This window comes from Grammomys surdaster, unplaced genomic scaffold (assembly GCF_004785775.1).
Source record: "Grammomys surdaster isolate TR1022 unplaced genomic scaffold, NIH_TR_1.0 343, whole genome shotgun sequence".
NCBI lineage: Eukaryota > Metazoa > Chordata > Mammalia > Rodentia > Muridae > Grammomys > Grammomys surdaster.
The window spans coordinates 1086666-1098280 of NW_021604762.1; the positions used below are offsets into that span (position 1 = coordinate 1086666).

Here is an 11615-nt window from a genome sequence, read left to right on the forward strand (position 1 = left end):
GAGACAGGGTTTCTCTGTGTAGCCCTGGCTGTCCTGGAACTCACTCTGTAGACCAGGCTGGCCTCGAACTCAGAAATCCACCTGCCTCTGCCTCCCAAGTGCTGGGATTAAAGGCGTGTGCCACCACTGCCCGGTGCTGGTCTCTTCTTAATCACCATTATTTTCTTTGCTCTAACTAACCAGCGTCAATTGTCCCAGTAGTCTCTTACTCCTCTTGACAATAAAGCCAGAGCCAAATGACCAAAGCTGCTGAGTTCTGCTACTTCCTGGGGCTGGAACATGCCCCCCTTGTTATCACCATCTTTCTGTTTTCCAACACCTTCACTGCCTAAGCTTAGCTGTCCTGGAACTTGCTCTGTAGACTCTTTTTGAACTCAGAGATATATATTCCTGTCTCTTAAATATTGGGATTGAAGGTGTGGTCCACCAAGCCTGGATTTAAGTTTTTCTTCATCTAGAACGTGCTCTAGGCTGGTCTTGAACTCAGAGATCTGCTTGTCTTTTCCTCCTGGGATTAAAGGCTTGTACTACCGTGCCTGGACCTAAACTTAGCTGGGTGGGATCTTGCCCCAAGGTCACTACTCCCTTAATTCAATTTAACATCATTGAACACAGGATTCAGCTCCATTTCACTTCCTGGTGCCCCTGTAATGTTTGAGCCATATATTTTATATTTTCTCTTTCTCAGCTTGCTATGCTTGTTTAAAATGCTCTTCATGAGAGAACAAAGTCTATGATAGTTGTTTCTGAGACTTCTTTTGTCTCTTCACCTTAGACTCAGGCAAACTCTTCAGACAAGGGCAAAAGGCAGCCACGTTCTTTACCAAAATACCACAAAACAGTCTCTAGCCACATACTGAAATTCTTCTCCACTGAAACCTCTTGAGCTAGGTCTGCACAGTTCACATCACTCACAGCAGCAAAGTCTTCCGTAGTCCTTCTAGGATAGCTCGTTATGCTCCACTTAAAGCATGCCAATGCTTTCACAGTTAACATTCTAATTTTATGTATGAAACTTCATTAAATGGGTTTAGTTGAAAACTTAATGGAGATAACTGACTTATAAACAAATTCAATCTTAAACTATACGTACAAGCTCGAAGTGTGAAGCTCAATTGGTAGAGTGCCTGCCTAGCGTGCCCGGTGCTGTGGGTTTGATCCCTAGCACCACATAAAAAGGGCATGGTGGGAAACACTTGTAATCCTTAGCAGTAAGGATTAATCCTGTAAGCACTTAGTGGGCAGACAAGAAGATCAGAAATTAAAGGTCATCCTTAGCCATGCAGTGAGTGCAAATCCATCCTGGGCTATATGAATTCTCTCCTCCCCACACCATCTTCATGTGTGTGTATACACATATGTGTGTGAATATTTTATATATGTATTAATTATTTTATACAATTAGTATATATTATTTATATGTATTTATATAAATTTAATAAACTTGCATGGAGACTTGTGATATGGCTCACTGGTACAGCACTTGCTTTGCAAAGGCATAACACCACCATTTGCTGAATAATCTAATACAGTTTTACTTTCATATTAAAAGTTCTTTTCTGGGGCTGGAGATGGCTCAACAGCTAAGAGCACTGACTGCTCTTCCAGAGGTCCTAAATTCAATTCCCAGCAACCACATGGCAGCTCACAGCCATCTGTAATAGATGCCCTCTTCTGGTGTGTCTGAAGACAGCAACAGTGTGCTCATATACATAAAATAAATAAATCTTTAAAAAAAAAAAAGAGTTCTTTCTTAAAGGCAGTGGTGGCACACACCTTTAGTCCCAGCACTCATGAGGCAGAGGCAGGCAGAGCTCTTCTCTGAGTTCAAGACCAGCCTGGTCTACAGAGCAAGTTCCAGGACAACCAAGGATACATAGAGGAACCCTGTCTTAAAACATAACAGACAACAAAAGAGTTCTTTCTAATAAAATATATATACCCTTATACATACACCCCTAAAAGCTCCTTTACTGCTGCCTTCCCTTGTCCCTCCTAGGCCACAAATATAGCTCTGAAATTTCAGAATTTTTAAACATTTTAAAGAAATCACAAGTTTAGGCAAGTACAATGACTCTGTTTGGCTCTCGTTTTAGTAGTATTATACTTATCATTTATTGTAGGTCATTGATAACTACAGCTAAAGACTTGACTTAAATCTCATTGATGTTTTGGATTTCATGAGGCCAGAACATTATACTTTTCCCTAGCTTGACTTTCTAAATGGCTATCATTTGCCAGATGCTAATTATGTGGTAAGGATTTTACATGTAATATTGAATTTCAAAACAATATTTATGGTAGTTAGCACCCCCATTTTATCAATGAAGTAACTGGACCTCAGAAAGGTTAAATAATTTGCTCTGTAGCATATATAGTCAGCAAGTGGTACAGCCAGGAAAGTCTACAATTAAATAAAGCCTATGCTTTATTTAAAAACTTTATGACAATGCCTGATAGTGAGAATCTTAAGTTTACATGATTTTTTTTTAAATAGCACATTCCTTGATATAACTAAATATTTTAAGATTAACCTAACATAGCTAAGGGCATATTTTTAACAAAACACACACAAATTAAGAATTATATAATGAGCCGGGCAGTGGTGGCTCACACCTTTAATCCCAGCACTTGGGAAGCAGAGGCAGGTGGATTTCTGAGTTCGAGGCCAGCCTGGTCTACAGAGTGAGTTCCAGGACACCCAGGGCTACACAGAGAAACCCTGTCTCGAAAAAAAAAAAAGAATTATATAATGTTTTATACTATATTATATTTCCTAAACTTAGAAATATTTGAAATTTTAAAAATAAATACCCTGGCACACTCCTTTAATCCCAGCAGTCAGGAGGCAGAAACTGGCGAATCTCTGAGGCAAATGTTTGAAGACAGCCAGGTCTGCATAGAAAGACCCTGTCTCAAAAAGCCAAACTGACTGGCTAAAAAGCAACTGAAAAGGTTGCTTCATTTATATTACCTGCTTAAACTAATTTACTTTGTCAATATGAATATTAACAATACAAGCAATCACTTTACAGAAAATGCTGCTATGGATGACTTGATGTTGCTGATTTAACGTTAGTAACTTAAGTGTTTTTATTGTTCTGGGGTGAGGTTGTTTTTTGTTTGTTTGTTGTTGGTTGTTTTTTTTTTTCTTCTTGAGACAGGGTTTCTCTGTGTAGCCCTGGCTGTCCTGGAACTCACTCTGTAGACCACCTGCCTCTGCCTCCCAAGTTTCCTTTCTTTTTTAGGTAACTTAGCTGTTATTTTAACTTCAGGTTTAGAAAAAGCTGCTTCTGTGGTACAATTTCTGTACTTTACTTAATTTTAAAATATTACTAAATTCACAAAGTAACCTTTTCACTATAGGTTATGGCCATTGCACCAACCCATTATATCTGGCAACGAGAGCGGTCTGTGCATCACAGTGGAGCTGTTAGGAACTACAACAAAGATGAAGTTCACCTGCCCCGGGGACCTAGTGCCACACCAGTGGATTGCTCACTGTGTGGCAAAAAAGGAAGATATGTGAGACTGGGACTGTCTTCATCGTCATCCTCATCCAGTGACACAGTAGAGCTAATAGAAAAGCGTTCTCAGGAATTACACAATTCATTATCAATGGACATGATAGGTGATCCTTCTCGAGCTAATACCTATTCTCAAGGTATGATTTAATGGTAAAGTGGAATTAGACTAATGCGTGCTCTTTATTTATGTGCTCAGACCTTACAGGCAAGGAGGCATAGTTTACATAACTGGGTTAAATTTGTGTTGAAAGTTTTCCCCCTACAAGTTACCACTTTTTATCCTGTCTATACCCATTTTGTGTGGTAGCATACACACACTAAAAAGGATTTTACGTATCTTAAACTGAACCTCACTATGCTATGAGGTCCAACTATTAAGGCTTGAAGGGTTTCTATGACATGTTTATTTTATTTAAAAATGTTTTAAAAAAATAAATTTACTTATAATCACCACCCAACTATTGGTTTCTTCTATATACTTTTTTATTTCTAACAAAATTAGGCCATATTTTAGCCAGGCTAGCTTTTTATTATTTACTATAAATCATTTTCCTATGTCATTTAGTCTTTGAAAACCTTATTGTGATGTATGTAATTTATTTGTATATATCATTGTTGAGCTCTAAATGATTACTTATAACAATGATATATTAACTAGAAAATAACCATAAATACACACTATATCATAATTCTCAAATTATTTTTATATGTAGTATTTCCCTTTCATTTCTTTTTTAGATTTGAAACAGTACTAGAATACTCTGCAATAGGATCCTATTTACTTCTTACAGAGTTCCCTCATTTGAAAAATAGATTTCACTAGGTATTGGTGGCACACGCCTTTAATCCCAGAACTTGGGAGGCAGAGGCAGGACAATTTCTGAGTTCAAGGCCAGCCTGATCTGCAGAATGAGTTCCAGGACAGCCAGGGCTACACAGAGAAACCTTGTCTCAAACAAAACAAAACAAAATCAGAATAAAACAAAACAGAGAAAGAAAAAGGAAGAAAAACAGATTTCTTGTAGTCTCTTCTATCAAGAAAAAAAAACACCAGACCCACATCAGTCAGATTTTTTCTGGTTTATTTTTACCATCTTCCTATGAAAAGGACAATGACTGCTGAAGCTTTACTAAAGAGAACTAAACTCCAGTTCAGTGCTTCTCACCCTTCCCAATTCTGTGACATTTTACTATGGTTCCTCATGTTGTGGTGACCCCAACCATAAAATTATTTTTGTTACTACTTCGTAACTATAATTTTGCTACTATTATAAATTGTAATGTAAATATTTGTGTTTTCTGATGGTTGTTGGGGGTCACAACCCACAGGTTGAAAACCACTGCTCTAGTCCCTTGACAGCAGAGCGTAGTTCCTGTTCCTTTTAATGGACACACTATTTGCTTAACAAATTTCACTGGCAGTATTAGTTTCTTGCTTTTCAACATCTCCAAGCACACTCTTTTTGTCATACACATATTTGACAATAAATAGGACTAATTATTTATAAATAATTCGAGCTCAACTATAAAGTGTCATTTGTCATCCTTCTTCTATCTCTCAGGTTTTTACTTTTCTTTGATCCTCAGAATGAGTGGTGTTTATTGGATAATGTTTACTGTCCCAGGCAACACAGAAAGCTCCTTATATTCATAATACACTTAATAGTCACTACTACTGAAGGTTAAGTATTGTTATCTCTACATGGCAAACAAGGAAACCAAGGCTTATGTTAATTTTCATAAGGTTTGTAGAGTAATATCTGAATCCTGGTTTGTGACTGGAGCCTGAATTCTTACCTATTATACTCCACTGCCTTTGATAAAATCCTGCTTTTAGCAGTGAAAATAAGGTATGGTAGAAGCCTTTAAGAAGACTGCTAAAGGAGAGACGGAAATACCAAGAGCCAAGTTCCTTCTGGAATGCTTTTGGAACTCAGTCTGTAGACCAGGCTGGCCTTGAACTCAGAAATTGTCCTGACTCTGTTGGGAGCAAATTTTAATAATTTGAACCTGTATCTATAGAAAACAGAAGAGAAATCACTGTGTTTTATTTTGAGCAGGCCCTGTAGATAGCATTGGAGCATGTAGATATCATGGAGATTCTAGGTCTTGAAATCCCACTGTGGGCCTGGAGTGCTTGCAGGAAGTAAGGTGCTTCGCTAGTCACTATACTGAAAAGGCTGAGGGCAGGGGATGTGTCAGTGGGTAAAGGCTTGCTGCTGAGCCACGCCTGATGTTCTGAGCTCAGTTCTTGATGTCAGGCAAGAATCGTCTCCCTCATGTTGTCCTCAAGAACATTGTTGTACATGAAGCACACACACACACACACACACACACACACACACAGACAGAGACAGAGACAGAGAGAGACAGAGAGAGAGCAAGAAAGAGAGAGAGAGTAAATGTAATTTAAAAAAAAAAAACGAAAGCAAGCCTTTGAGGCATATAAACAAAAGTAAGGCACAGATGTAGAATTGTAGAAGGGACTGTGCTTTTACCTGTTTATTGATGAAATTCCCAATTTAGGACTTATAGGTCCATTTTAGGAAGCAAGAATTTGGGGGTTTATTTGTTTGTTTCTTGAGATAGGTTCTCACTATGTAGCTCTGGCTGTCCTGGAACTCAAGGAGATCCACCTGTCTCTGCCTCCTGAGAGCTGGGATTAAAGGTATGTGCCACCATTGCTTAGAGGAAGAAATAAATATCCAACAGTTTTCTTGTGAATCTTAAGGTTAACTCTGAAACCCTTTGTTAGTGTCAGAGGGCAAACAATATAAAGAAAAACTATTGCTAGGTATGGAGGCCATGCCTTGGAATCCCAGCACTCAGGTGGAGGTTGAGGAGCCCCAGCTGGAAGCCTCTTTGGGCTACACATCCATTTCCTTTTTAAAAAGGGGGGGGAAGAGGAGGGAGGATACACTGGAGAGATGTCACTTGATGGTCTATAGTCATCAAAAACTCATTCCAACATCCTACAAGAAAGACACACAAGGAGCTGGTCTTGGCTCCAGGCCCTTATGTTACAATTTATGTAGCTAGTAATCAGTGTTCCACCTTTCAAACAAAAGAAAACAACTTTCTGCCATCCATCCTAACTTCCTTTCCCTTCTTTCTTTTTTTCTTTTTTAAAAAAATACATGATCTCATCATGCAGTGGTGGCACACGCCTTTAATCCCAGCACTTGGGAGGCAGAGGCAGGTGGATTTCTGAGTTCGAAGCCAGCCTGGTCTACCAAGTGAGTTCCAGGATAGCCAGGGCTACACAGAGAAACCCTGTCTCGAAAAAAACAAAAACAAAACAAAAAAAAAACCTCATTGTGTAATACTGGGTGGCCCAAACTCACTACATAGACCAGCTTGGCCTCAACCTCTCAGAGATCTACCTGCCTCTGGGATTAAAGATGTGCAGTATCATGGCTAAAGTGGTTTGTTTGCTTTTGTTTGTTGTTTGTTTCCAAGTAACATGAACCAAAAAGCAATTTTAACACAAAAATACCTGTAACATTTTAAAAACAAAATGTCAGTTTGACAAGATAGAGGGAAACACTGTCAAACACTTTGAGGTACCTCATAGATATTCTTTTAGAAGTTAGAGGTATTATGACTATCAATATTATGCGAGTCTTTTATACTAATCACATCTAAAAAAAACCCAATCCCCCAAGACATTTTGAAATGGCTAATCTTCATTTTACTGCAGAAAAACAAACTCAGAAAAGTCACACCATTACCAGCTAAAGCAACAGCAAATAATGAATGTTCTGTCTACATGTCTGCTAACCATGTGAGTTCAGTGCCCATAGAAGCTGGAAGAGAGCATAGGATCCCTTAGAACTGGAGTTGCATGTGGTTGTGAGCCACCATGCATCATGTGGGTGCTGGGGATTGAACCCAAGTCCTCAGGAAGAGTGGCCAAGTGTTTATAACCACTGAGCTATTTCTCCAGACCCCTTGCTTTGGTGTTGGGTATTTGAACCTAGGGCCTTATATATGCTACACTTAAGATCTTCCCTTCAGGTTATACCTTCAAACCTGTAACACATTTCTATAGGAAACTACTACTCTTACTCTTTATGCTGCTTTCAGCCTCATGGGCAAACACTATCTGCAAACCTGAGGTTTTAAAATAAAGATAAGGGGGAAAATACAACAAGCCTTACCTTTGGCATTGACAGGCACAGAATATTCTATATGTTAGATAATCTATAACTAAATAATTTTTCTTAAAAGTAAGTCCTTTTTTTGAACTTCATTTTGTGTCATATTGTCATTCACTGTTCTGATCAAAATCACCTATGTTTAAAATCTTTGCACTAAACTGTTTATGTGACTTTAAAAGTGTTAGTTTTTTCTTTATTCCAGCTTGCTCCTACATGAATGGGACAAAGACTTTAAGATATACTTAATCAAGCTTTTGACACATAATAGCTAAGCAGTTAATAATCTATTCTAATCCTCTAAAATAACCTGTCTACCTCCCAGCCCAAATCCCCAAAATACTTGCAGTTTAGTATTCATCTGGCTTTCTCTGCTCCAGGTGTCTTTCCATGGCCTCTCCTAGACCCTCTCCTCTTAACAAATCCCTCCTCCCCTACCATTTCCCTTTCCCTCTCCCCTTCTCCCTCCCCCCTCCCCTATCCCCTTCCTTGCCTGGGATCAGAAGTCCAGCCCTATACTCTCCTCTGCCCAGCCATTGGCTGATCATCTTTATTAACAGATTAGAGAATAAATGGGGAGCAGTGTTTACACAACATTGAGACAGGAAGTTCTGAGAATAAGCATTACAATATCATGTCTAGATTGTAACCAGATATGGGGCAGAGAAATCAACAGTTGAATAATACAAAGGTAATCTTTACACAGTGCACAATAACATTATGCCTATACATAACAAAGATATATACAGGGCTAAAGATAGCACTCAGTGGAAGAGCATATGTTTGGCAGGCACTGAACACTGGGTTCAAGCCCCAGCACCAAAAAATAAACAGAGCACGGCATATGGATCAATAATGTGTTTAGGAATATGCTATATGATCAACATTTAGGAGCAGAAAAGATTACAGAATTATAAACTCAGAACTCTGGAGGTTGAGGACAGAGGATTAATATAGGTTCTAAGCCAGCCAAAGCTATAGAGAACCTGTCTTCAACAAACAAATGAATAGGCTACAGAATTCTCTCTGTGTAAGAGAAAGTTGGTAAGAGATTTCCAGAGCAAATAACATATGAACAGGACATTAAATGAGTAGAGATTAGCAAACATAAGGGAGAGAGTGGAATAGCAAATAAGAATTTGAAAATATAGGATTATCACAAGGTGGTGGTGGTGCATACCTTTAATCCTAGCACTCAGAGGCACAGGCAGGTGGATCTCTATGAGTTGGAGGGCAGCCTGGTCTACAGAGTTAGTTTCAGGACAGCCATGGTTATACAGAGAAACTCTGTCTCCTCTCTGACGTGTCCCCCAATATAGATTGTCTCTAGCTAATCTAGTTCTTTCTACAGAGTAATTTTTGCACCTGTTCCCTTTACACTCTTAGTCATATCATATTCTACTATAACTAAGCTAATAGATGAAACAATACATGATCCACTGTACATTTAAAGCCACCAGCAAACTTACTGATCATTTACTGGACAGGAAAGGTAGAGGTAGAGCAAGTCCTCTAGAAAGCAACTGGAAGACAGTTCTGAACCAGATCCCTCAAGATCAGAGAGTGATACAAGAGGGTCAGACATAGACACAAAAAACTAACAGGAAGCCAGGCATGTGGCACACACCCATAATCTCACCATCTGGAATGTGAAGGAGGACCAGGAGTTCAGGGTCATCTTTGGATATATTACCAATTTGAGACCAGCCTGAGCTACATGAGACCCTATCTTACAAAATGAAAAGAAAAGAAAGGAGGAAGTAAGTTAACATTAGTTAGCAACTGTCCTATGTATGATTTTAATCCTAATACTTGGGATGGTAAGGCATGAAGATCATGAGTTCAAGGTTAGTCTGAGCTGTATAGGGAGTGAAATGCTGTCAGATATCAGGGGAGGGCATCTGTCCATACCTCGACTGTAAACATAACGAGAAAGGCCTTAAACTATGTCTCGATGAACTACTTAATAATAAATGCTAATTTGTTTATTATTCAGCTCAAAATTAAGATGGGCACAATGATAAAGGTATTGTTCATTATCTATAGAACACAATATGCTAAGCAGAAACTAAGTACACTTAGTTTGAAATGAAATAGGTTAAAGGACAAAATTTTCCTCTGCCTTTAATCCATCTTCTTCATATGGGCACTTAGGATCTGACAGTTAATGAGTATCAAAACTCTAGTTATAGTACAGACAGAAATATAACACCAGAATAGCTCTCCTTCTCAGTCAGTACTTAATGCAGCCAGAATGACTTATCCAAACACAAATATAATATTACCCTTAGTTAAATCCTTCAATGGCACCTCAGGGTTTTTTGTTTTTGTTTTTGTTTTTTTTAAGATAGACAAATTTGGGTTGGAGATACAGCTCAGTTTGTAAAGTACTTGGTTGGCATTCACCAAGCACAGGATTGATCACCAGTATTACATAATAAAGGAATAGTGATTCACACCCATAATCCCAGCATTTAGGAGGTAGAGGAATCAGAAGTTCAGGGTCAACCTCAGCTACTTACTGAGTTTATCCGAGATCTTGTCTTAAAATAAAATAAGATAAGATAAGATAAGATAAGATAAGATAAGATAAAATAAAATAAAATGACAAAGACAAGCTCCTTTAAAAGGCCTCTAAGGTCCTGTGTAGCCTGATTGAGGATTCCAATCTCTTTCTGATCTTAATGCCTCTTCCTCCTAAGTGTATTTTGGCCACTTTCAACTCCCCATTCCCCACTTTTATACCCCTTCTTCTCCTTCTAGAACACTTCTTTACAATATATCCCCTCCGTATTCCATATCTTTAAATTATTATCATTATTATTATTGATAGGATCTCACTGTGTAGCCTTGGCTATCCCAAAGTTTACTGTGTAGACCAGGATGGCTTGAACTCACAGAGATGCAACTGCCCTGCCTCCTGAGTGCTGGAATGAAATGATTAAATGCCCTTAATCCTTTCCATCATACTTAGTTGGGTTTTTAAAAAATTGTCCTTTGGTTTGTTTTGGTTTGGTTTTGGTTTTGGTAACCCACCAAGTTTAATTAGGGTTGCTTACATGTTCTGGGCTTGGGGTTATTTTTTACTGGAGCAAGGGCACCTTACTAGTGACTACTCTCCTGGGGAAAAATGACTCTCCTCTCCCATCTATGCTAGAATATTGATGGTTTTGATCTTGTGCAGGGAAGCTGGCTGCTGTGAGTTCATGAGCACAGTGTCCATGCCATTTGCACAAGTGTCTCACAGCACTTTGCCTCTCACAGTCTGTCCATCAGCCTTTCTGAATTGTGAATGTGTGTAATATACAGATGTCTCACTTAGGGCTGAGCATCCAACCGTCATGTGTTCTCAGCACTTTGACCAATTACGATTCTGCATTAACCACTGCCCACTGCAAAAGGCTTCCCTGACCAAGGTTGACAGCAGCACTAACCTAGGGGTTGAATGTTTAGAAAGCGGTTTGTTATAGCAAAACAACAGTAGTATGTTCTCCTAAAGCCAGTGACCTCCCCAGCATTGGGCTAGAATATTCTATATAGCTCAAGCTGGCCTGGAACTCACAGCAGTCCTCCTGCTTCAACCTCCTGAGCTCTGGAATAATAGATGTGAGCTACCATAGACAGAATCTTTTTAACCAGATTAAAAGAATGTCAGACTTAATGACATACATCAAATGATGGGAGAAATATACTTTAGGGACATGAACTAGGAACAGGAATTATTCATAGGTACCAGTTATATTAATTCAGATGTTCTTTTAACCTGGTTAAAAAGGTCCTATGGTAACTCATACCTGTAATTCTAGTGCTAACAATTGCCATGAGTTCCAGAATAGCCTGGAAAGTGAGATCCTGTCTCAAACCAAACCAAACCAATATTCGAGTGTTAAGAAAAGAGATTAAGCTGGGCAGTGGTGGCGCACGCCTTTAA

At 38.8% G+C, this 11615-nt stretch overlaps 1 protein-coding gene across 2 annotated transcripts in view; it reads left to right on the forward strand.

Annotated features, from left to right (window-relative positions):
- Positions 1-11615, forward strand: part of Spdya (speedy/RINGO cell cycle regulator family member A) — a 36329-nt gene that overhangs the window by 22204 nt on the left and 2510 nt on the right. Inside the window, exon 6 of one of the 2 annotated variants that reach the window (XM_028778996.1) lies at positions 3367-3983. In XM_028778996.1, the coding sequence (XP_028634829.1) occupies positions 3367-3675 (309 nt within the window). In that variant the 3' untranslated portion in view covers positions 3676-3983. Of the gene's footprint in view, positions 1-3366; positions 3984-11615 lie in introns of those variants that run through there. The other variant, XM_028778995.1, reaches the window with a different exon arrangement.